Source organism: Athene cunicularia, assembly GCF_003259725.1.
Source record: "Athene cunicularia isolate RWA chromosome 1 unlocalized genomic scaffold, athCun1 chr1_part2, whole genome shotgun sequence".
In the NCBI taxonomy this organism is placed as follows: Eukaryota; Metazoa; Chordata; class Aves; order Strigiformes; family Strigidae; genus Athene; species Athene cunicularia.
In genome coordinates, this window is record NW_020799092.1 from 70,229,450 (window position 1) to 70,256,601 (window position 27,152).

General features: G+C 38.8%; 1 protein-coding gene across 13 annotated transcripts in view; it reads right to left on the minus strand.

Annotated features, from left to right (window-relative positions):
* MAGI2 (membrane associated guanylate kinase, WW and PDZ domain containing 2) overlaps positions 1 to 27,152 on the minus strand; it is a 532,719-nt gene that overhangs the window by 43,549 nt on the left and 462,018 nt on the right. For 8 of the 13 annotated variants that reach the window (XM_026868180.1, XM_026868177.1, XM_026868174.1 and 5 more), the window contains 5 exons: positions 22,726 to 22,918; positions 21,654 to 21,741; positions 19,379 to 19,626; positions 7,338 to 7,523; positions 3,140 to 3,329 (listed from right to left, as the gene is read on the minus strand). In XM_026868180.1, the coding sequence (XP_026723981.1) occupies positions 3,140 to 3,329; positions 7,338 to 7,523; positions 19,379 to 19,626; positions 21,654 to 21,741; positions 22,726 to 22,918 (905 nt within the window). The remainder of the gene's footprint in view (positions 1 to 3,139; positions 3,330 to 7,337; positions 7,524 to 19,378; positions 19,627 to 21,653; positions 21,742 to 22,725; positions 22,919 to 27,152) is intronic. The other 5 variants (XM_026868184.1, XM_026868185.1, XM_026868173.1 and 2 more) reach the window with 4 other exon arrangements.

Here is a 27,152-nt window from a genome sequence, read left to right on the forward strand (position 1 = left end):
AAAATGACTTAGTTCCAGAAAGTGTCAAAACCTTAAGAATATGCATTACATGCAATATTGAGGAGTGAAAGCAAACTGCCTGACTGCAAAATTGCATAAAATGAGTTTTCACAGAGAAGTAAAACTTTTGTGGGTAAATAGCGAGGCGTTCAAAAACAGTGAGTGCTTTTGAAACACGGACATAAGCAATTTTCCATCTGTGCAATTTTTTGACTTGTATCAGTGGGATCAGGATTAGGCTCAAAGGGACAGAGATCACAGAACCACAGGATGGTTTGGGTTTGAAGGGACCTTAAAGATCACCTAGTTCCAACTCCCCTGCATGGGCAGGGACACCTTCCACTAGAGCAGGTTGCTCAAAGCCTCATCCAATCTGGCCAATGAACAGGAAAAGCATCTTGATTCCCACATATCTTGCCTACTTGGAAGATGAAACTGCATGTGAAAATCCCCACAATACTCACTACAAAATAATGCAGTGAGTTTGTAAAGTGTTTTTTTCCCAAATTAATATTTCTATAGAGTAAATGGAACATCAGTGCAGACATTTCATAGCCCCTCTGCTTCATTGACATAAACTATTATTATTGTGAGCTTCTTGAAGTTAAACAAGGATACGCTCTTTGTAATAGATGTTATCTTTTTAATGAAAGATATTCTTTGATATATCATCTATTAATATAGTGAATATTATTATTACACATTCCCTACAATACTATCTGGCTACAAGTCTGCAGCAGGTCATATCAGTAGTTATGCACAGAGGTAACAGGGTGAAAGGAAAACAAATCTAGTTAATGAGGAATTAATAAGAAGTAAAATATTGCTTTAATTGGTAACTGGCTACAGGAAGATGAGATCTAACACTTCAAAGCAAATATGACTTTCTGTAGTACAGTGACTAGTTCATTAATTTACTCAGATGGGAATCAGTGGCTGCCTTACTAGTGCATAATGGCATTTCACAATTCAGGGTGAACTAAGGAATATTTCTCACTGCACACCTCCATACCTCAGCCATGTAACATGCTGAATGGACACAAAGGATGTCCCAAATCTTTTTAGCAAGGTAATTCTGTAATAGTGGTTTGAGTTAGATTTAACAAAAATTTTCACATAGTGGTTGTATTTACACTCTTCCCTAGGTGCCAAAGGAAATATTTTTTTCCTATACAGGAAATACACAGTTCTAACTCTGCTTTATTAATGGTCTGGAAGTTTTCAGTTGATGAAGTGACCATGTAAGTACATGTACACTTGCAGATACATGGACACATATAAACTGTGGAAGGGATTTTGAAATGTACTTATTAATTAAAAAAAAAAAAAATTCTGAAAAAAGAAAACATTGGTTTTGATCATGTTAATTTACATATTAAAAGATAAACTAAATAATCTAAACATTTCAAAATGTTTCAGATACGTTTCAAAACTTCATTATTAATATAGTTACGGTAACATTACGGCAAATCTTCCTACACACTGGCTTTAATTAGCTGAATGTCTAACCAGACACAAAAATATCAGAACTATTTCACTTTGGCTTTTCTGAGAAGATGAAAATAGTCTGCTGCCACATGTTCTTTTAAAACCTGTACATGGCATCTATAAGACCTGCATAATACATGCATAATACATGCAATCCTCTTACTTTCTTTACTCAGTATCATGATCCTGTAAAAAGAAGATGGAGAACAGGCTTACGGTGATACTGAGCCTTATTAATATTGGAAGTAGAAATGCTAGTTAGTATTCATGAGAGTTTTAAATATCTCACAGTATTATAACTTTCATACAGAAACAATATATGTGGCTGTAATCTGACATAAAATCTAGTGAAAAATGTTGCTATATGAACTAGCAATAATGGACCTTTTTCCGGAATAAGAGTCATCCTTTGGCAGGTTTCCAACATACGACCACAGGTGTATCCCAGAAGATGATGTTTTTATTTACAGTTGGAGGCATTGTAATTTTTGCTGAATACATAAATGATGACATGACCAATTATAGTTTGTGTTTTTCAGTAAAACTATCACAGAATTTCTTTTTGGAACTTTAGTTAATATAGTTTACTTGTCCCCCCTGAAAACTCAGAATTCAACAGACATTTAATGCTGACTTACAACTGTGCAGAGAGACTTTTGTGATAGCTTTGCACTGGATTTTGTCAGAAACATGTGTCTCCTAAGAGGTGATCACTTTTGGAAAAAGTACTCAATGGAATATAAGGCAAAGAAATTTGGCAAGTGTGATTAATTAAGAATAAATAATTTTGGGCCAGTGAAAATGCTACATCTGTTAAGCAAGGAGAATCAGAGGTCATAGTGTCTAAATCACAACTGAACTCAAGTATCTCCAGAAGCAAAAAGTTACAAATCTGTAACCACCATCTATTATTTGGGGAAGAGGGTCTTGATGAGGTATGTTGGTTACTGAAGATTAATATAAAGACAGTGTAATCAGCCTCATTTAACAAGCCAAAAATTAATCCAAGGACTTAAATAGTGTTGATTGTAGATCACAGAAAGTTGTATTATCCCACAGCCTGAACATGCTTTTTATATATACAGCTTTTAACACAGATGGTCACAAATTTTTTCTCCCCTACCATTTAATTTCCATCACAGACAAGTTTGTCAATGCACATGCATAAGTTACACATGAGAAATTGACTGGAAAATGATACACTATACATAAAACTTGTTATGAAAACATCTTCCTGATACCAGAACTCTAATAGATAAAAAGAAGAAAAAAAAAGACATGTAAGATAATGAAAAAAAGGCCACCTCATGATCAGATACTGATATATTTTATAAGTTGTAGTGACATAAGAAAGTAGTATGTTAGCAATGAAATTATTAGCAAGCAATACTTCAGTGTTTAGTTCCTTGGCAAACATATGATCCTGATGGATGTTTGAGGAAGGATGACTAGACTCTTATCGATAATGATGTGTTTCATACCTGAACAAGACTTACAGGTCACCCTGGCATGCAGAACTCATGCTCTGTGAGCACAACCACAGGACCATGGCTTGTCGGAGCCCCACAGGTGATGGCTCACAGACGCTAAACCAGCGCAAGGGTGTCCTGTGGTCCTCACAGGAGGTAGAGGCTGGAGCAGCCGCTCTTACCTGTTTTCATGTCCCTGCAGCTGGAGGGGCTGTGGAGGCTGTGGCTGGGCGACGGGGCTGTGCTGGGCGACGGGGCTCTGTTGTGCCAGGGGACTCTGCTGGGCCATGGGGCTGTGCTGCTGGGCCATGGGGCTCTGCTTCTCTGAGCTGGGGGCCGAGGCTGGGCTGTTGAGCTCTGTGCAATAGGAAGCTGGAGATTAAAGACCTGTCACAGCGCAGCATTTAATAAAAGGCAAAGGTAGACAATATTAATTTTTGGTCACACACTACCTTCGAAAATTTATGCTTTGTCGTTTTTACTCTCTTGGGTTATAATTAGATTTTAAGACATCTGAACCTAATGGGCTCCTTTTGATAGTCTATGGACTCTGAAATCCTGGTCACTTCTATAACTCTGGTTGACACCTCCATTATTTAAAACCCAGCGGAACAAGGCAAATTGCTTCTGTGTTTCATGTTTTCTTTTAAAGCCTAGAAAGACTGATCATAGAATAGTTTAGGTTGGAAAGGACCTTTAAAGGTCATCTAGTCCAACCTCCCTGCAGTAAGCAGGGACATCTTCCACTATATCACGTTGCTCAGAGCCCCGTCCAACCTGAACTTCAATATTTCCAGGGATGGGGCATCTACCACCTCTCTGGGCAACCTTGTTCCAGCATTTCTCTACTTTCATGTAAAAAATTTCTTCCTTTTATCTAGTCTAAATCTGTCCTCTTTTAGTTTAAAGCTATTACCCCTTGTCCTATTGCAACAGGCCCTACTAATATGTTTGTCCTCATCTTTCTTATAAGCTCCCTTTGAGTACTGAAAGGCCACTATAAGGTCTCCCTGGAGCTGCCTTTTCTCCAGGCTGAACAACCCCAACTCTCTCAGCCTGTCCTTATAGGAGAGGTGTTCCATCTCTCTGATCATTTCTGTGGCCACTCCTCCACGTCTTCCCTTTGCTGAGGACTCCAGAGCTGGACACAGCACTCTAGGTGAGGTCTCATCAGAGTGGAGTAGAGGGGCAAAATCTCCTCACTCAACCTGCTGGCCACACTTTTCTTGATGCAGCCCAGGATATGGTTGGCCTTTTGGACTGTGAACGCACGTTGTCAGCTCATGTCTAACCTTTCATTCATCAGTACCCCCATGTCCTTCCCCATAGGGCTGCTCTCCATCCCTTCATCCCTCAGCCTGTACTGATACTGGGGGTTGCCCTAACCCGTATGCAGGATCTTGCACTTGGTCTTCTTGAACCTCATGATGTTCACATGGGCCCACTTGAGATTGTACAGGTCCTTCTGGATGCCATCCTGTCCCTCAGGCATGTCAACCACACCACTCAGCTTGGTGTTGTCTGCAAACTTGCTGACAGTGTGCTTGATCCCACTGTCTATGACATTGATGAAGATATTAAACAGTACTGGTCCCAGTATGGACCCCTGAGGGACACCACTCGTCACTGATCTCCATCTGGACATTGAGCTGTTGACCTCTACCCTCTGGATGTGATCATCCAGCCAATTCATCATCCACCAAACAGTCCACCCATCAAATCCATATCTCTCCAATGTAGAGAGAAGGATGTTGTGGGTGACCTTGTAAAAGGCCTTACTGAAGTCCAGATAGATGACATCCATAGCGCTTCCCTTGTGCACTGCTGTAGTCACTCCATCACAGAAGGCCACTAGGTGGTCAGGCAGGACTTACCCTTGGAGAAACCATGCTGGCTGTCCCAAATCACCTCCCTGCCTTCCACATGCCTTAGCATAGCTTCTAGATATTTGAAATACTTTTTGGTTTGGAAAAAAAACTTTTCCTTTGAGACAATGAATGATTTTATTGCTTTTACCACTGTTATAGGATGACAGACTGTTGTCACAAAAGCTAAAACAGTGGTGTGCTTGTATTAGCTCCTGCTGCCTTTGAGCTCAACAAGAGTGTTCTATCTTTTTGAAATCTTTGGGAACTGTGAACAGTAAAACCAATCTCAATAAATTCTGACTAACCAGCTAAACTGATGTTTTATTTCACTGTATTGTGCCAAATGACCAGGGTTCCACACAGGAACACTGGAGAAAAAGAGTCCTTCTTGCCAAAACACATAAAATTCAAGAAGACAGAGAGGCTGGGATAGGAAATGTGGCCTCGTAGCCTTGTTACAAATAAAGGATGCCAATCTCCCTTCAGGCTTCCTGCTGCACTTGGGGGAAGACACATTTGGCACTGAGCTCATATTGAATATATTTCTCCAGACACATGGCACAGTTATGTTGCTCATCATTTACCTGTTAAGAAGCATAAATGAGAGAGACTTCACCCACAAGAGGACAAAGCACTGCAGAAGTGATTGGTCATGCATTATCAACAGCAGAGGTACACATTACATTTTTTTTTATTTCTGCTTGCAACAGAATAAGACCAGTGTGGTGTGGTGCAAAGTACCCAGAATGGACACATGTATGGCTGAGCATCCCTAAACAGCAAGAGCTATGCACAATCCAGATCTTGCCTAGTTTTATATTTGAATCTAGTTTGAATTTTGAATGATTTAATTTTTTATTATTTAACATGTTTGTCCCCTATGACTGCACATTTCCAATGGCTCTCTACTTATTTAATTTATGCTCATAATTATTTTAAAAAAATGGCTACTTTATTAAAAATCTTTTCAGTTTAGGCTTAATTGTCAAAAAAGCTTGTATATTTGCACTTAAAACACTCCTCATGCAGGGATAAGCAATACTTGCCTGTGTAATTACTATGCTTTAGGCTTTAATTGCCCATTTTGCATCTGTGAGTCTCTTTTGTATTGCAAAGTTTCAGAGATGAAGATTGGGAATGCTGTCCCTCATTTCTACATTACTCTCATAACTATGGATGAACTACTAAAATGATAAGCTGCTTCTAAAACTGCTTTGCATTTATATGGTATTCTTCACCTGAAAGTGCATTACACAGGTATTAGATTTTTTCCTAATTTTATAAGCTGGGAAGCTAATATCAGAAGGCAAATGAGGTGTCCACTGTCACACAGAGAAGCGGGCACAGATCATTTCTCACCACTAGCACCTGAGAACATCTTGTAGCACTGCATCTCAGATGCACCTCTTCTTTCTTTCTAATTTATGGTACCCATCTCTAACACTGAACTATTAGCAATTTGCTCATATGCATTAATACAGGCACCAGGGAGGCCAACATAAGCTGCATGGACTGCATGCAGCATCACACTTGTTTGTAGATGCTTGCGAAACTGAGCTCCAGTGAATATACAGCAGCTCTTTGGTGTGAATGCTGAACTTGTGTATGTTTGTGTTTTTCTGTTCACTGAACTAATTTAACAAAGTAGGTAAGCTTCCCCAGTTGCAGTCTCTGGCCAGCGTCAGACTATTTCCTTGTCCTGTTGCTGGATGTAGCACCAGGTGGTGACGGTCATGTAACTGGAGCATGGATTATTAAGTAATTACATTACTTGCTGTGTGGCATGTCTAGTTCTAATGGTATTTGCTGCTGAGGTATAAAGCCACAGTCTTATTAATATGGTACAATTCACACACCAATACTGTACATCACTAAAGTAAAAAAGGCCCTGAGATCAACTTTAAACCCCATGAAACCAACATCAAAACTTCTTCACTGGTTAGATGTGAAGTAATGACCAGAATAATGACTCTGTCCCCTTATCCTCACCTTGCAAATGAGATAATATAGGGTTCAGTTCTTTCCTGCCTTGTGCATTTTTAGTGAAATACATGGAGGAAACTATGAAATGTGAACTCTTCCTTCACATCACTTTTTGTCACAGGTAGCTGATAGCCGAACATGCCTGGTGACAGTCACTGCAGTCTCTTTTGAGTCTCACTGACAAACTTGGGTTTGTTTTGTAGCAGGATATAAGGGAACAAACTCAAAACCTGTCTCTCTCGTAAGATGCTTTTCCATTTAGAAGACAATTCTTCCAAAAGACATTAACACTGACTCTCTGGTACTCATCTCTCAGTTTTCTCCAAGTTTTCTCCAAATGCCATTTCATAACTAGAAACATTTTCAAGAATACAGGTATTTGAGCTGGTTCTAAGCCTGTAATTTTGGTGTGCTGTATGTTACAGATGAGAAAGGGAAACAAAAGATGTTCTTTCAAGTAGTGACATAATTCAAGCTAATTGGTGGCTACTTAAAATTTTCTTCCTGTTTTTAAGAGCCATTGACTTACCCTCCTGAGGAATGATGCGAAGAGTTACACTGAGACCTGCATCTTTAATTAGCTTCACAATATCTGCGTGAGGCATGTTAATAATAGACTGGCCATTCACAGCTAAGATCCGGTCTCCAACTTTAAGTTTTGCACAGCGATCTGCAGGACTTCCATCAATTATCCGGCCTATTTTATGGGGTACAGCTAGACAAGGAACAATAGTCACAGTTAACATATGCTGAAATGAGTGGTGATGTTCACAAGAAAATGAGTTCATTTGGAAGACAGTTCTATATGAATTAAAAACCAGCTTGTGTATAAACATATGAGAATATAAGTTCTTATACAATGTCATTTGCATTAATGCAGTACAGCTTTCACTAAAAATTCAGAATCCAGATGTGCATGTATGCATGTTATATATATATATTGTATATATATGAAGTCCAAAATCAGTTTATGGTTCAGCTAGTTTGCAAACCTGGCACATAACAAGATGATAAACAGATCAGGAGAACAATAAGGCATTAAAACAGGAAAAGGGATAAATTTGCACAATAAGTAGTAGTCATAAATTGCCTCCCACTTCCTAGTTTAGAGAATTTCTTTATTTGTATGTTGCAATAGAGGCACTACAAACATGATTTATTTTATATACAAATAGATCTTATTACCAAAAATGCCCAGAGGTCACTAAATTGTTCTCCTACTCCATTCAAATATGTTAATTGATAAACAGAAATTATACTGAAGATTTATTGAGATGTGCAGCTTTCTAATTAGATACATGCTGGCGTGAATTTATAGTTAATTATGAGTGCACAGACACATTTACTACGTCAAACAGACACACCCCTACATTCTCAACATATTGCAGATCAACTTTGCTTCTCCTTGTGCTCTTCTCTGTGTTTCTCCATTTTTCTGTGTACTTCACCTATTTTCTTGTTCTGTCTTTTCCCTCATTTTCCATTAAATTTTATAAATATTACTCTTGATCTTTCTTGCAGTGATTCTTCCCTATTCTCTGCTTTTTAACTAAATGCATATATTAAAGCTGACTATTCTCCCTATCTAGGATCCCCAAAGAACACATTCTTTTTCTTTCTGTCTACTACTCATAAACACATTTATCATAATTAAATTTGCCTATACATTCTGCTAATATCCTAATGATGTCGGAGTATCCTTCTCCAATACCATACTTCAGTCTTGGCAAATTTAGCACAAAGCTGCTCGGCTTCACTATCCGCCTGCAACTGTTGTTCAAAACAATTTTTTTTTTTTTTTTAATAATATGTCATTAAAATTCTAATATCTAAAGAGAATTTGGAAAAGGTGAAAGAAAATATTATTTTTTGGGGGGGAAATATCTAGGCTATCAATGCTCATATAAAACAAAGCTCTAACAGGACACGTGTTCAGAATATGCCACCACTGCGAAACAAATTTCTCAGCCCTCTGATAAACATTCCCTGAAGGTGATGGTGACAAACACAGATTGCACATCTCATGCGAAGCCACAATACACATACCTCAAAATGACTTGTTTCTAGTACAGACACAAGTGTTGTTTACAGTGTTAAAAATTAATTTTCTGAGAACTAAAAATATAAGTGAGTACTCTGAAGTGCAAGTCATAATCAAACTGCATGCTGCTTTACCCCTATAGTTCAGGCAAGAATATAAATTAAATTATGGCTTTAGTCATATGGACACAACTAGTGTACTTCAGAAATATCTTGCTGCTTAAGAAATAAGCATCTAATTTATGTCACAATGTTTAAACCTTTCTATGTTTTAAAATATACTAAATATGAATAGCCACACTTTGTACAAAATTTGTGTTTTTACTCTTGATGCAGATGTATAACTGCCACTCATGCATATCAGTAAGTAAATAAGTAAAAGAATAACCTGGCTCTGAAACAGTTTACTTTCACCCAGAGCCTTTCGCATCAAATAAATTCTTAAAGCATCACCAAGAATCTTTCAAGCTAAGACTAAAACATGCCTGTTTCTGGTATATGTAATAAAAAAAAATCTGACTGAAATTACCATGTCTGTCCTACACATCAGTGGAGATCTGAAAATGAGACTGCCTTATAAGAAAGAGCAAGAAATTTAGTAGGAATAAAGAATGGGAAGTATCATGGCTAAGAAGCCATAGTTAAAATTCCCATACTTGCCATTTCTAACCCTAAAGAAGGTGATTTTGCTAGCCTAAATAATTGAGACATAATTTCAGTAGTGAGGGGGGTGCGTATGTGAGAAGTCCTATTAATTTGCTGGAACAATTTTTGTTGGATTTCTTGCACCTGACAAATAATACAGGAGGTGTCTCCATGTTTGAGATGTCTGTATGTTTGATATGCTTGCTGAAATCAAAGCTGGAGGTGGAAGAGCCATTAGAGTCCAATTCTGCTCCAGATCCTGAGAAAAGGGAAGGGAGGGAGAAAGAGGAGGAACTTTGTATTCCTTTTTTCCCCCTCTTAAGCCTAATGGCCTTTATCTTCCCGATAAAGGTATCTACTCTAAATGTTTTGGTATCACTGCACTCCCTTGTTCCTGACATGCTATGAAGGGATCAACAGTAGGTGACCTTCAGAACAAAGCTCGTGTCTGTCAAAGTAACTTTTCTGCTGCACTTTGTTTTTGAGGATTTAATGCTCCTCTTCGAGGTTGTACTGGTGCAACGTGTGGTCATATGTTATTGCTCAAGAGTGGGGTGTGGAAAGCTTTTGCAGAATGAACCCAAATCTCCATCAGATTCTGCAAAGGAGACTGCTGCTATGCTCTATCAGGGTTTTATGGGCAAATCCAGAGAATTATTAATGAAACTCACAGCCATTCAGCAGAAGCTGGTTACTGTGTATTTCTAGATAATATGAGGAGAAGTTTATATCCTGGCTTCTTCTCTCCCAGTAACATCCCAAGGAGTTTCTGGTCTCCGCTTGCTCTCTCCAGTGGAGCTCTGCTTGAGTCTCCTCCTAAGCCACAATATCCTGGCCACCATGGTCCCTGCTGCTGCCCTGACAAGGGAGGATTTCTTTAAGGGTATATTTACAAGCACGAGTGTTTCTAAGGTGTCCAGGTTATCTAATGTGCAGGTTGTTCACAAAAATATGAACACGTTACAATGTGTTAGAAAACTTTTAAATTTTTAAGAGCCTTTTGTGGTGAAATACTTACTGTGAAGGGATAAGAAGGAGCTCCTCTCATTGGGGATTAATTAGGTAAAAGATAAAGAACAAAGGTAGAAATGAACTGTGAATTTTCATAATGGAGAATTTTTATCATTCAGAAGGTCACATCTAAAACAGGCGTGGAAGAGCTGTGAAACTGTCAGTAGGAAGTAGGTTGAGTGAAGTGGCAGACAAGATCTCATGAAAAGAAATGCAAGATGATGTACGTAGGGAAAAAATGCCTAAGCTTAAGCAGAGATGGGCCCTAAATTAATTATTACCGCTCAAGAGATCTTGAAATAAGTGTGCCTACTTCTCTAAAAGCATAAACACAGCAAAACAGTAAATGGAATTTTAAGAGTTAGAAAAAGAATAGTAAATGAAACAAATGTTTTCTAGTTACTATGGTGCACCTAAAGTCTGAGTATTGCTGATAGTGTCAGTATCCTCATCCCAAAAATCACAGCAGTGAACTTGCAAAGATTCAGAGAAAGACAGCATGGCAGTCAAAAGCAGAAAAGAGCCTCTGCTCAAAGGAGTAGTCCATGAACTCACTACCTGCAGCTTGGAGGAGGTGTGGCAACCTTCTGGAGGGCCAGAAGAATGAAAGGATTCAAAAAGGGATTAGCCAAATTCACTGGGGTGAATCCGCGGCTGATTAAAACAGAAAGTTGAGGAGATGTTTGGGGAAGGTCCCTGTGTGCCGTAGGTGCTGTCCTCTCTGCCACTGGTCATGGACAGGGACAGCACGGAGCTGCACGGCTCTTGGGTCTCTCCCAACATCGCAGGTCTCTTCTTGGCAAGAAGCCTCCCATGTTTGGTGTTCAATTAGGGTTTTGTTAAAACATAATTTTTTTTTTCTGAAATTGGATCTTCAGTGCTTTATTTTTATCTAAGCAGAGCATTTAATAATGTAGCCTTTTAAAGGAAGTCCCAGATCACTTGACTGGTGGTAAATGATTCCATTCGCCCTTAAAAATTTTTAGTAATCTATTCACACCTCTTTTAAGAATTTGCCACAAGCTGCTCTCCAAACATATGTACATTTTGAACAGTGGCAGCATGTGTCTGGATTAGACTCTGCAGAGAATTTTATCCACTTATTTCAAAACATGGAGTTACCTGAGCAGCATTTAATATTAGCAGGCTATACAGAAATACTTGGATTTGTGCCTTTTCTTTTCAAGAATCCCATTATTCACACTAAGAGTGAGCATAGGAAACAAGCTTCCCCTCTGCAGGACAATTAATTTCTTAGTACTCTCTGACTACACAATGAATGACACTCCATGAAAAATATTATGGTAAACAGGGATTTATACAGATTTTTTTAACTGTTGAAAATATGGGAAATTAGTGAGATACAGTTTATATGTATATAAAACACACAGTCCTATAGATAATAGGTATATGATTCTTTTTCTCTAATAATATCAAGTCATCCAAAACATGATACTCAAGAGTGATATATATGGATATCTACCTTAAGAAAAAAAAATCCTTCCAAGCCAAAAGTCATAATCCTGGAGCCAAAAAAATCTAGTACAGATCTTATGATTGGTATCTAACTTTTCTGCAGTGTGTTTTTTAAAAAAATCATGACTTCAGAAAGATTTGAATCCTAAGAGCACCAAAGTTTCTAAGACAACTGAAGCCATCAACCTCTCCCCTTAACTCTGCCTCAGATATGTACAGCACTTGTGTCAGGAACACAGACTGACCTGGTGCTGGTACCTAGCGGATGATGCTTTCCCAGAAGGTAGTTAATTGTGCAATGATCAGCTCTAAGCTCAGTATCAAAAGAGAACTTAAATTAAAAAATTAAGAGACAAAACTATTTGAAAGAGAACAAAACTATCTGAAAGAGATCTTTGCATTTAGGAAGTGGATGAGGTCTGCTTTCAGAAACTTACTGATAACTACAAATCCACATTTTTCTCTATATCACTATTTTTATTTGATAAAATCACCCACTTTTGCTGTCCATGATCCAAATTAACATCCTTCCCACACCTTCCTGTCATAGTAAAGAAAGAGTAAATTCTGTGGCTTTACACCTGAGGGTCCATATGTTTGGGTGAGCTATAGACAAAGTCAGAGCAGTTGCTGAATACTGGTTCTCTGGTACTGCTTCTAACACTGTATATCAGCCTCTTGCTTTTTGGAAATAAAAATTACTTATCCTTCTGATTCTAAGAATATGTTACCAACAAATAATGTTTTTCTGGTTTACATCAATATATATATTTTTATATCTATTCAGAAATTTTAGTCATAACTATTGAGAATGTATTTTGTAGAAAGCAACCTCCCTGTTTTTTCCCCTATATAGTAGCTAAATGTCAAAAATGATCAGTTAAAGGGAAAAAAAAAATCAAACCTCTACTTTATCTATTAAACCCTCTGGCAGATAAATTCTTTCAATCTTTTCTAATGTTAATGGATATAGAAAATAAACCAAGCAAATGAACCTTCCTGAGCCAGCTGTCCTTTTCAATGTTATACAGCTGATCACATGAATATTTATTATATCCTCAATTCTCAAAAGGTGCAAGAGTTTTCATTCAACCAGGAGGTTCCAGCATATAAGATTTTAATTGGGAGAATATATTAAATGTAAACATCTGTAATTTCATTGCTACTGAATAATCTAAAATTTGAGAAGTTTGAGTATGGTGGACTTTCTATCAGGGCTAATATGAGAAACAAAATAAAATATTTTCCTGAAATTGATGGGCTGTTCTATGTGACACTCATTTGGAAAATAGAAATCTGTGGCATGCTGAATTGTTGCAGATGACACTAATCTCTTTTGTTTATAAGGTTAATGAACTTATGAATTGAATCCCACCATGTGCTGATACGGAGCATATTTAGTTGAATAGCACAGGCATAAGAAGGTAGGTGGGAAGGAGTTGCACATATCTTAGAAATCTGGAGATCTAAGGAAAAATTAATGTAACTTAGGTACTTTAATTCAGGCTTCTTATGAAAGCAAAATGGGCCCCGTGGAATCATTACAAAAAACTCGATTCCCTTCCCAGGTTTGTGCTAAGAAAACTTGCGGAGTTTGTTCTTTGGAAACACAAGAGCAGCACCACTTGGTACAAATGACCTATTCAGGGACACACTGCAGGGCAGAAGTTATCTAGAGAGTGAAGTGATGTGGTTAAGATCCTCCATGCTTTATTCTCCAAAAAATATCAAATAGCCAAATGAGTATTTCATGCCTGCAAACCACAGCAATGGTATTTAATGACATTAAAAATCTCTTTCGCTTCTTTAGGTTATTTCACTATTAGTGATTGCATATATTGATATGAACAACTAAACCATGGAATGATTTCTTTTAGCTCCAAATCATACTATCAGTCAAACAAGCTTAGAAAGTGTGTTTCTGTACCTGTAGAGGCAGAAGAACAGATCAAACCTGAATATCAAAGCTAAGCAGAAATGAGAAACCAGATTCTTTGCCCGCAGGTCACAAGTATCTTCCACAGGGGACTCATGCTGCAGGTGGGTTTTCACTGTTCTGTTCCACAGATCTCCAAGGTGGGGTAGACAGATATCTTAATTTCCAAAGCTCTGTTTTCTTTAGAATTTGCAGATTGGTCACAGAAAATTGTGTCCCCAGGCACTAAGTTACGCAGGAAGCAGTGAAATTGTGAAATTGTAGCACAAATAACTGTCTCAGGTCACACAGTTATCATTGATCAATAAGTTGGTTTTTGTCTCTAAACTGCAAGGAGTTCAGAGAAACTAGGGCTCAATGGGACTTATTTCAGAATGCTGTTTCTGCAGTCAGCAGAGGTTTATCTTGGATTTACGGTTTTTAGTTAAGACTGCATGTTTTGAGAAATGAGAGAAACTTCTTTCCTTATACTCTGTTTTATCATGTTTTGAAAATCCACGAGCCATTGGCATATGCAGTGGAGGGGCAAATTAAATCTACAACTCCCCTTTTGCTAAACAGAATTAAGTATGCATAGTCATCTGCCTTTAAATATTTAAAAATTATTTATTGATTATGCCTATTTTTTCTGCTTGTTTACACTTTAGAACTGTGCTGACAGTACCTGCTATAGTAAAATTCTTGGAAATTTTGCCAGTTTTCCAATTTCACTGGAAGTTGCCAGTTAATGAGATCTGTTTACAACACATGGTTTCTTTTTGCAGAAACTAGGATGTTAAGAGATTTACAGGGGATCACAAGTTCTTCTCCTTGAGGAAGCCGCACCCCAATCACATGAAGTAAAAGTGGCAGGAAGATATGAAGGAGGCAGGAACAAGTGTACTCCATAAAGCTTTGGGAAAAATTCATCCAGAAATCTCTTTTTGGCCATTTCCACCTGTCTGCAAGTGCTTTTCCATAGGATGCAGATAGTGAATTTATCTTGATAGTCTAAAAAGCTCCACAAGAATGGATCTTTACCACAGAGGACACACACTATTGAGTATTATCTTAAATAATGCAAAGGGTAGAATAACTAATTCAGTTTCAGTATTTTAGCTGTAATGTGACACAGTCCTGTTGTGTGAGGTAATGCCATGCCAGCCACAGCTGCACTTCCATAGCCGCAGATGTTGCTGCAGGATGCTGGGGACTTGGAGGGGAGTAGCCCTTCCTCGCAGAACCACATGTGCTGCAAATATTTTCACTAGGTGAAGCATGAAGGTATTCCTCAGGATGGGATTTGCAGTTTGCTCAGTCTGGCCACTTAACTCTGCCACTGAACCAGGGCATCTAAAAGATGTTCATAATTTGGTGAGCCAAGGCAGTTGCCTGGTAAGATCTCTGGAGATCTGTGAGGTTAAATCAGTCCAGATCCACCCCACACTAAAAGTGAAAAACTGGAGTTTGCTTTCAAGCATCCAGCTGGGAACACGGCACTGAGTCCTCTACCACTGGAAATACCACTGGAAATGACAAAATTTTGATAAACTATATGTAGCCTGGATAGCAAAAGAAAGCACAAAATAAGGTCAAATTTGGGTGGCCTGTCTGGAGAAGGGATAAGAGCCAAAGCACGCTTTAATGTTGGGATGGGATCTGGGGGAAAGCATGATAGTATGTTTTAGGGTCAGTGGAAGTTAATTGTTTCATTAGGAGCAGGTCAGGAACCTGGCCATGTGTATCTTCTTTTTTTTTAATCTCTTATCACTCTAAGACCCTCTGTGCTCTGCACTAGCCAAAACGACTTGCTCCTGACATTCCACTCACAGTTCTTTATTTATCCACTTTTATCTTCTTTTACTGATGTAATTTTGAAGCATGGCTGATCTTGTATATATCCCTGCTTTGCCCTGTCAAATATCTTCATTCAATCCTTGTCATTCGTTTTCCACTCCTGATATGTCCCACATCAGAACTGTGGTTTGGTGCATGAAAATCCCTTGTGCTGGGATAGAAAGCTTCCCAAGCAATGCTTTGGCAAAGGGGAGACAAATTTCTACTATTATAGAACACAGTAAAAGAAATGTACCATAAGAATTGGATGTTTATGCCAGTAAGTAAAAATTACATCCGGATCTAAAGACGGGCTCCAAACTACCTAACAGTAATTTATTAAAATGACAGCTACTATAGTGCTGCATATCAAAAAATGTGAAAAAATAGTCTATTTCCTAACTGTGGCTGTAGTCGCCCACACTCTGAGCCAGTATCAAGGGTAAAAAGTGCATTCACTTAGTATTTTGAAAATTTCTGCAAGGCAAAGGCAGGTCTGTAAATCAGCAGTGACAACAAACCCCTTGCAAAGCAAGTCGAGAGAAAAGTTGACCAAGACCTTAAGCTTCTTGGAGCAAGAATGACATCCTTAATTCTGGGTTGTCCCGAGCCTCTCACAGCTCTTTTCCAGGTCAGAGGGAGCATGAAGCACTCCTAATAAGCAGCGCAGTGCACACCCCATCAGAGGGTGTGAAAGGGATGTGGTGCTCAGCTGGAGCACTGCCACTCTGGTTCATGGGGTGGTCCTACAGCTTCATAGCCAGAGCTAGTTTTAACTCACCTTCCAAGCAGAGGGTGAGCTTTTGTGTGACCCCTTGAGCTTTAGGCCAACTGCAATGCAGCAAATCCACGAACCTGCAGCTCTGAGGCTAGTAGCAACTCTGGTGGAATGACTACCTCAATTTTAACAGTGCTTGAAGCACAAGTGCCTAGTGTCACGAAGTTCACACTCCTGTAACCAGCAAGAGCTGTTATAATTGTTTGGATTGTAAAACATAGTTTATAAGTGTGATTTCAAGAACAAGGAAAATAATTTCAGTGCCTGATTGCCCTTTTGAGTAAACGTGATGATGATACTTACAAGTCCTCAAGCCTTTTGCTTTTACAAGAAAGTAGAAAAGGGAACAAAGTCATCAAAATAAACATTCTTAAATCAAGGGAACTCTTTTTCTTAGGCTATGTTATTCCTAGTAGTGTCTGACGGTACGAGATATTCCATTTTCTGACCTATTTTGCCCATTTTGATTCTCTCAGATTTGCTTTGCAATGACAACATTAACATTTGACTGTGTATGTTTAGGGTATGTCTGCACAGCATCATTCTGTGTTACATGGGGATACATGAGCTGGCAACAAGCGCACTGGGTCCGAAGCCAGAAACGTTGGAACTATAGTATAACATTTCACCAAACTAACATATTACTGCTATGAGAAGTGAGTGACTACCAAGGTGCTTGACATGGTGCCATGCAGATCCATACCCTGATACTGATGTAAGCTATGTTTGGGGCATTATACCTCCTACATCCAGTTGATACTCTCCTACCATTAATACACTTTCTACCCCTGACTGTGCATTTTAATAAAAGAATTTCAAGTTATTTCAAGCTGGAAGGGATCTCAGGAAGTCTCAGTGGCCGCTGTTGAAGTTTTTCTATTCTGTCTTCTACCAAAGGGCCCCAAATCTAGATGCTGTATTCTAGACTGGTCCTAATGAATACTGAGTAAAGAGAGATGATAATTTCCCCTCAATCTACTGGCTATGCTCCCATTAATGCAGCCCAAATTACTTCACCAAATAAATGTTAAGTAAAGAGAATGAACCTCCCTTAAACTACAACTAGTCAATGATTTTTAGACTGTTTTTATTACTGATGACAGATTATGTCATTTTCAGCTTATTTTTTCTACTAGTTTTGGAACTGAATTCACATAGAAAGGGTGTTTTCTTCTCTATTCTGTCACTGTCTATAGCAAATGTCATTTTTTGTTCATTGATGTTCTTCTAAACTTAGTATTTGGATGCTCTTTGAGATCACTGAAATTCAATACAGTTATAATTTGCATAGATTTGCTTGTCATTTCCACAGCAGACTGTCATTTTCCTTCACTATTGGAGATGTTCAACTGAGGTTCAACAGTAGCTACCTATGGGGAGAAAGAAAAGTACCACAAGAACATGTTGGAGGGTAGAAGGCAAAGCAGGATCTTGAACCTGGGTCTGTTTTCTTCAGCAGAATATGCCAGTCACAGAACTTTTGGTTGCTTGGGCATTTTCTTTCTCTTCCTCTCTTCTTTCCCTCTTCATCTCTCCCAACCACAAACCCTATCTCTGAAATAATTTGTGAAAAATTCATGACCAACTTAAGTGATTAATATATATGTATTTCAATGTCTTCTATGGATTTTTTTTTCCTGTCTGATCTTCTGCAAAGAACTTCCAGTTGGCTATTATATCCAATACAGTGAAAACCTGGAATCCCAAGAGCCTAATTATCCATGGTTTTGTTACAATATTAATTCTGGCAATCATGGAATTCTAAAATTCAGCTAAGGTAATATGAAAAGCAACTCTTTTAATAACTGCATGATCATGAAATACTGCAAAGAAGTTTTCTGACATAATTTTCTATTGTGAGATATGGCTTTTCCAATACTGTCTTAGTTGCTTTTCTGTTATGAATTTAGAAGAGTGAAGTTTGGCCCTAAAAGTTAAAGTTGTGATTTTATTTCCTGAGGAACCAGTTTGGGGCAAAGATCATTTCCTTCAAAACATGTTTTGATTGGAGGGAAAGGACTGGATTAGACTGCAACTTTCAAAATGACAAATGTTCTCCCTTGGTTTTTCGGCAGTGGTTAGCATTCACATTTTCAGATGGATTTGTTGGGAGGTGTCTCTCAACATAAAGCCTTTTATTCTTACTTCCAATGGGATCAGTTCTTGGTTAAATGTCCTTTGAAACACCCAAGGCTGCCCCTGTGCCTGCAGCTGCCACTTCCAAAGGGTCTGAGTTTCTTGTATGTCCTATGTCACATCTGCCTAGATGTACCCAGGACATCTCAGATGGCACTAGGTGCCTATATTAAGGCAACAAAATTGAGCCCCAGCAAACATTACTTTTCTGGACAGAAGGTGAACTATAATTATTAAGCCAGATCTTGCCACTATATACATCATATCCCTGTACTCACCTGTAACTTTAATACTATCTATACTCCAGGCAGATAAAAATTCAACCTCTCTGCACTTGTGTCTAACAAGTTTTCCCATTTTCCAGTTGCTTCTGCAGTGCCCTAACTGGACAGCTGCTAGCATGGGGTTTGCTGTGATCTAAGCTTTTATTTCAACTTCCAGAACTTCAATGTGATTAAAAAAAAAAAAAAAAAGTATAATTCAGTTGAGAGACAAGTAAGCGTGTGAAGTACAGACCTCAGAGGACAGAAAAACCTTTGGTTTTGTCCAAGACACAACAGACAAACAAATGGTGCCCCTAGAAGCATCCTTGAGAGTCTCTTCAGGTTTAACCTCTGCAGCGATTAATTAGCATGTCAGGTTTTAATTAATTATTATTATTATTATTATTGTTATTATTTTAAGTTTGGGGCAAACTTAGAAAAATATAAACTGAAAAATGTGATTTACTTACTTATTGTGGACCCAGACTCAGGCCTGTTCAGGGAACTGATGATAACAAAGCCAAAGCCTTCATTCTCCTTGCGGTGGATCACCACATCACTGGTTTGCAGGCTGTGAGAAGTGAAGCCCTCAGGGGGAGTAGCGTTGCTGCTAGAGACAGCGTGATTACTGTTAGCATAAGTAGTGTAGTCACTTCTTGGAGAACTGTGGTGCGTGGACACTGAACCTGGGCTTCTGCCATTCTCTGGGCACGGTTCTACAACATAAATCACATCAGTATTACATTACAGTCTGACTTGCTCAGTGGCTCTATGACTTACAGTAAGTACATTTGCTAAGGCAACATGAATACAGTTGACTGTCTATAGCTCAGACTACCACAAGTATTAAACTAGGAGCTGTGACAGATGCAGAGAGACAAGAATCTATACAGTTATGCAAAACTTTCCAGGGCAATCAGATAAAGTGAGCCTGAACACTCACTGCTGAACTATATACAAGAGAGTAAAGTAAGAAACAGTGGCTACTTGGATTGCAAAAACACTAACAAGCACTGTTCCCTTGTCTGCTGGTTGATCTGTCATCAAGAGGAAAATGTGACGGACTAATCCAATATAAAATTATTTGTGTTTGGATTAAAAGAATTTAAGCAGGCAGCTAACATAGAGTAATTAGGATTAGCTGCATAATGTTCTCCTTACAAGCTGATTAGCATGCTCAAAAGGTGTTCATGGAATAGAACAGTTATACAATGAAAAATAATCACAAATAGTTTTACTGTGGGTGTCATGACAGAAGCAGTGGTCATTTAAAGGTTTGAAGATGCTCTTGTGTGGCGAGTTAGAAAGGTCAGAGGTGAAAATGGAGTCTATCCACACTTCAGTATTGCTTTATAGTAACAAGAACAGGGAACAAGTTAAATCTTGTGGGATTACACACTCTTTTAGTCCAGGCATTTTGGCAATTGAAAACAGTAAAGTTATACTACCAGATGGGAAAAAAGATTTATATTCCTCGCAGATATAAGTTGTTTACACAAATCAGCATTTATCGGCAGTTTTAATACAGAACTTTCAGATGAATGTAAGTAATATGTTTGCTGTTCAAAGCAATGAGAGTGGCAGAGTCATTCTACTGAACATGTGAAGAGCTTACACATGCACACATACATCCTAGGAAGAGAGATTGCAAATTAGACCTTCAGTGTGTATATTAATAAAATAAACATCATCCAAGGACAAGTTGTTGTTTTATCAGTCAGGTGTGTCCTTTAGCAGTCCTTCTGCAACTATGAAATAAAGTGATTAGAGAGAATAAAGAGGAAGAAAAACAAACAATTATTATACTCCTGCATTAGAATTGAAAATCTCCAAGAATTACTGAACCAAATCTGCAAATAAATGCCATCGTCAGTGACAAGAGAGATCTCATTTTCTGGCTGTCATATTTCAGAAAGCTCAATATTGTTTATATCAGTATGGCTGCAACAGAAAGGAAATTGTCTTACCCTGCAGATTGACCAAGAGCTGGCTTGGCCATAAAAGAATGCAATTGAATGCCATTAAGTATAGGAAAAGAAAGATAAAGGAGGAAAAGTTTAAATGGCTATTTGATTGTCAGCTGTGCAATAGATATTCATCAGAAAAATTACATTTTGCTTCTGCCTGTGAAAAAATGGCATTTTAATCCGCATTGTTCTGAACGACACATTTTCCTAATCCAATTGTTTTCCAGAGCCTGTGAATGGTGATTTTCTGTTCCAGATCTGGATAAGGGTCTGTGCAAAATGGTGATTCCAGTCAAGGGCTAAGATAGATACGTACATCAGCTATCAGGCAGGTAAGGAAAGCCCCATATCCCTCTGTTGTATACATTCACGTTAGTGAGAAATTCACACAAAATCAACTGGCCTGATGTGTTAGTATAGCATTTTTCAGTCATGCCCAACATCAGTCATTTTAAAATGTTTCCACAAAGCTTATGTTATAGCACACCAAATTAAAAACCTGTTCAGCTCCTGAAATGCTTAAACATTAATGAGTTACACACTATACTCCCCGGTGTGGCACTCTTAAGGCCCAAGAATAACTCCAGGTGTTTTACCAGCTTGCTTCATTTTCTGTGCCAGGAGACCAGAGTGTCTAATAGACCCTTTTATTTAATATTTAACAACTAGCAGCAAAGGCTGGCATCCATTCTGTGCTAGCCCTCTTGATAATTTTGCCTGCAGTCTGTACAGCTGGCTGACCCGGGAAAGGTGCTACTCGCAAGCACTCGGCGGATTACCTTGGTTATTGGCCATTTTCCTAGAGCTGGGGGAGCTGCGAGGGGGCGTCGCGCCGGGCGGAGGGGGACCTTTCTGGCTGGAGGACTCTGGAGTCAGTAACAGAAGAAAGTCAGTCCCGCGAGAGTGCGGCTGGCAGGGAGCTGCGGTGCCGCAGTGGGAGGGGGACTGCGAAGACGAAGGTGAGTGGGAGGGCGGCTTTTTGGCAGGGGAGCGAAGGGGAATGGCGCAGGCAACGACAGCAGATCTAGGGCACAGGGAGGCAGGAGACAGGACAGGCTGGGAACGTGGTTTTGCTCATTTCTGGTGCCTCAGTGAAGTGTACTCACCACAAATGTTTTAAAAGTTCTTAAACGTCTTGCCTTGAGTAAGCAAAGGTTGCAGTGGAACAGCAGCAAATTCTCCCATTAAGCATTAACAGATGCTGCCACACGTTTTCTCGGGTTCCAGTGTTTTTCAGTAATTGAGACTGAGCTAGTCTAAAGGTTTAATTTACTTCAAATTCTTCACAAATTTTAGGTTTATTTTTGGAATGTGTCTGCTTGAAGGGAGGATCCGGCCCTGTTCCTAGGAGCCACTTGTGCCATATAAAAGGTTTTCAGCCAGCTTGCATTGCAGTTGGGGGGGAAAATTCCAGGTGACATCAATGAGACCAGAAATGGGCTTTTAACACATACAAGAGTGAAATGAGTTCCCGACCTAAACAGTTAACAATCTTTGAGCCTTTCTCTGATTGCTTATTGACACAGGCAGCTTTAACTTAGGTGAATGTTTTGTCCCAAAAGTGGACTAGAGGAGACAGCACAGACCAAGACAGCATGGAACAAATCCAGAGCACTCATGATCACCACACCGGGGTTGCCAAATTTGTTCCCACTTCTGAAGGAAACAACACTCAGCTGTAGTGTTTTTGCCACAGAAACAAGGGACACATATTTACAATTATTCTTTCCTCAAAATGACACAAACATTAATTTTGATTTAAATTTTCTCATTTTGTTTAAAACAGCACCTGTTAGTGCTGCCAGCACTGAGATCTGTTTTTCCTTTCACCTTTCCCAGCCTTCACTCACCTGTGGGTAGCACCTTCCTCCTCACAGTAAGATTCACTTGCCCATTTCGGGCAGCGTTATGCATAAGATCAATCACGTATCGGTGGGTTTTGCCGGCCACTGGAATTCCATCTACATACACCAGCTCATCACCAGGATGGAGACGACCATCTCGGTCTGCTGAGCCCATGGCAATTACTGCTCCAATGAGTATCTAGGCATCAAAGAAACAAAATCCTGTCATATATACACTGAGCCTCCAATTTAGTGCCATGAGCGTTGCAGTGAATTTCCTTTTCTTTCGAAATTAAGCTAGTGGTTCAGTGCAGGTGAAAAGATCTGCATGTGTCTGAAAGCTGTGCTCCTCCTCTGTGGTATGATTGAAAGATGTTTCCTACCTGCTTAGGAGCGATACACTTGAGAATCCTGATCTAAGGATAATTGACTTGATATCTCCAAATCAAGACAATCTGTCTATAAGGAGTGTTGAGTTTACATAGACTACATCATGCAGAAGATCTAAACAGATTAATTCCATGTAAGGGTCCTTTTGACGTAAATTAGGTAGTCTGCATACTTCTTATCAAATGTTCCTCACTGCCGGGTGATTTAAGCACCTGGAGTAATACACTTGAGGTCAGTAGTGGAGTCCTACTACACAGAGTTTGCTTTGGGACTTTGGAAAAGAAGTGTTATATCAGATGTTGTTACTCATAATGAAAAATTGCTCAGGTAGTGGTTGATTAACAAAATGGAAAAAGAGGAATAATGTTAGCTTACTCTGGGCAGATGTTGTTTTCCCAATTCGACATTTAAATGTAATTTGTATGGGACATATGAACTAGTAAAAAATCTGTTCAAAACCTTTTAATGACTTTCTCCACTTTCTATGCACATAAATTCACATAATTTATTAGAAGAAGTCATATATATTTTCCCTGTGGAATAACTGGTAGAACAGTTGAGATTGATTCAAACAAAACCTGCTTTCTTTGAAAGAATATTAAAGCATTCACAGAGCGTGTTCCAAATTTTCCCTTCTCTTGTTCAGTGTGAGAGTGAGCAGAGAATGATGGATATGACATGCCATGTGACAATCTGCTTTGAATAATAAAAGATAAAAGCTATCAAGTATTGCTTTTCATGATGAACTGCAAAGGCTGGATGTGGTAGTCACACAGGTGGTCTTGTGTGTTTTGGTGGTCTTAGCTGCAAAGTTGCAAGTATCCCAGCAGAGTGTTTAAATGAAACCGCATGTGGAGCCTGGAGAATTTTCCCTAGTTTCTAGCTCCCTTTGGCTCACTTTTGCTTTCAAGACTTAGCAAAGAGAGAACACGATGTGGCATTTTCCTGCTTCCTGGTGTTAAGCAGTGCCAGGCTGAGTTGCCAGAGAGACTCTTTCAGGTTCTCCATTCTGTTCTTCAAATAGTGAAAGAATATACCTCAAAGCTTTGGAAAATACTTTGTGTAAAATCCAACTATGAAATATGTACTTATGCTCCTTTACTGGACGGGAAAAAGCTGTCCAAAGCTATGTTTAGTTAGGTCTCCACAAAGTATTCTCAAAACCTTTACATTTGGGCATCTCATATGAGTAAGAATTTTGTCCTAATTATCTTGGGAAGAGATGGGTGATAACCCTCTGCAGCTTGGAAGTTTGTAGGGACTGCCTTCCTCCTTTGGTTTAATTGAGCAGTTGCAGTTTCTTTATAATTGTCTGCCAAAGGATTGAACAATTTGTGCATCTTTAACCTTTGGAGAAAAGTGCAGCTCATAGCATGGTAGGTCATCACTAGCTACAGCAAACTGCTAAAACTCTTTCTTGTTTTGACTAAGTAATTACTGTGATATTTCACATATCCACAGTGGAGTGTGATTGTGTTCCTCATCTCAGAGGTGGAACTGACTCCTAACATAAACAGCATAGTCCTACTTTAAAGACTTCAGGCAGGTGTGTTTGCCAAGATGATGGGCACCATATCTGTTATTAAGTATATTTAATATCAAGAACAACTTAGTTTTCCTTGTTTTTAATTTTCTGTGTCTGAATTTGTTTCTTATCCAGTTATCAATACAGCTGAGTAGTTTCCATAATAGTTATAAATTTTACAAGCAAAACACTAATTGGAAATATATGTATCAGGTTTATATTACCTCTGTAATGCAGTTTCATACTGGCATGAGATTGCTTTGAATCTGTGAGGAAAAGGATGATGACATGTAGGTAATAAAGTTTCACCCATTGTTTTGAGATTAAACCTGAGAAATGCTGGGATTAGAAAAATCATGACAGAATATAATCTGAAATTTAAGGCTGGGTCTATTAACTCATACATGTTAATCTGTTTTGATACCGAGTTTCTTTGTGATTCTCGGTAATTATTTGACTCTGTGTTTCAGTTTCTCTGAATATAAACCAGTAGCTTCACTGGCACATAGTAAAATTTAAGTAATACACATAAAAAGTATGATTCATCTCACCTAATTTTAAGTGTCTGTGGTGTTTAAATCCAAGATAAACATCTGAACTCTCTAATCACTGCTAAATATAGGAGTTCCTAAGGCGTGGTCTGCATTATCCTAGCATTTTGCTCTGTGGACATCTGTTATGTCTTAGAAATGCCTGTTTCTTGGCACTCATCATAAAAGGAATATAGACATACATCTTGCAGGCATTTGTGAGAAGACTCCTAGTCAATCTGTGTTGAAAAGGTGAAACTCGTAGTGTAGTTATGTATATGTTCCTGTGATTTTGAGTTTGAGTTGCAGAAATGCATCTAAAATACTTCGCTTTGGGACAGCAATTTGCAACTTCAGTGAAGTTCTAATTGACGTATATTTGCAACCTTTCAGTGATATTAGAATTCATTGTAATAGAGTCAGACTAACTCCTCAAGTTACTGAGATGTGATAAATACCTGTGCTGTTATGATCTCACAAGATTTGGAGACAATTGGAACTGGTAAAACCCACAGTCTTGATATTTGAAATTTCTCAATAAATTTAAGTCCTTCCCTTGGAAAACATCTTTATGCTTACAAATACGGAAAGTGGAGTTGTCCAGCAGCATTTTCTCCCTCTAAAATGACAGGTAGCTGATGTAAATAGAAGGAAAATAAGCCATAATCCCTCTATAGTGTCGGTATTATCTTTCTAAAAAAAAAAACTTTATGCGGCTTCTACATCTTTGGAAAACTTACTGCCTTATACTGAAGAATCCATATCTGATTTTAGAAACCAAACCACAAAGACAAAAGGGAATGAGTTTCCTTTTGTTCTCTGTTACCTGACTGCACAGCAGGAGAGCTGAAACAAACATTTCAAAGCATCTCAGTTCTCATTTTATAGGAAATGCAGGGGTTTGGAGGACAGACAGAAACTGCCTCTCCTTTTCTCGGGGTGAAAGGAATGGGAGGCTGCAGGTGGGCTGTCTATGTGAAAGTAGGAAGGCAGCAGAGGAGAGAAAACAGAGTTAAGAAGTCTTGTATTTTGAATACAAAATAGATGGAAAATAAAATAAAATAAAAAAGTGGAGTACATCTGTTATCTTTATTAGTGATGAATTTGAGCATTGAAAACAAGTACATGGGCAACAAAGCGGGAGTGAGAATTGAAAAGTTCAGCACTGCAACATGTACCTCTAAGGAGGTGCCTTTCTGCCTTGTAGGATCCTCAGCCTCAAGCTAGGATCTTATTCATTGCTGAGGACTCTGAGACGTGGTTTGTGGGGAGACATAAAGCCTGTTGGACTGATACATCTAAGGGAAAAAATGCTTTTGTATTTGCAAGCCCTGAAATAGAGATAGTACCCTTGAGGCTAAGTGCAGGCTGAGAGCAATTGTTCAGCAGGACAGTGAAGTGTCTTAGAAGGTGGTTCACAGGAGGCAGCATTTTTGGTCCTGCTCTCCAAAAATAGCAAGGTGCTTATCTCTGCACTTGGTATCCAGCTATGACTCTTTGACAGTAAAGCCAGGTCAGTCCTTTGCTGAAAAGAAACTAGAAAGAGCTGCTTTCTCTGTAACAGTTCAGTGCATAATGCATGTAGCTGGGAGGCAAATGACTCGTTTCCAAATTCCCACTATACTGGATTGTTGAGCAGAGACATAAATTCAGATCTCCCACAACTCTGCTATGTAATCTTAACCATCAGAATATTAGATATGCCAAACCAGCTTTTTTGCAGTTCTTTAGGTTGAAATCATTCAACTTCATATAAATAATCAGATTTTGGATTAAGCATTTGAACAGCACTTTTCTTCACAAGAATGGTGTAGGCCTCCAAACTGCAGAGCCAGTCAGACATTCAGTCTGTGATTGCTTAATTATCCATTTGTAATGAAAAAAGTACTAAAGAAGACACCAAGACAGACTTTCCCATAATACTGAGCAGCCTTGTAGCCAGCAACACTTTCCTGAGAGGTGGGAAATGCCACTGGGTACTACTGTCT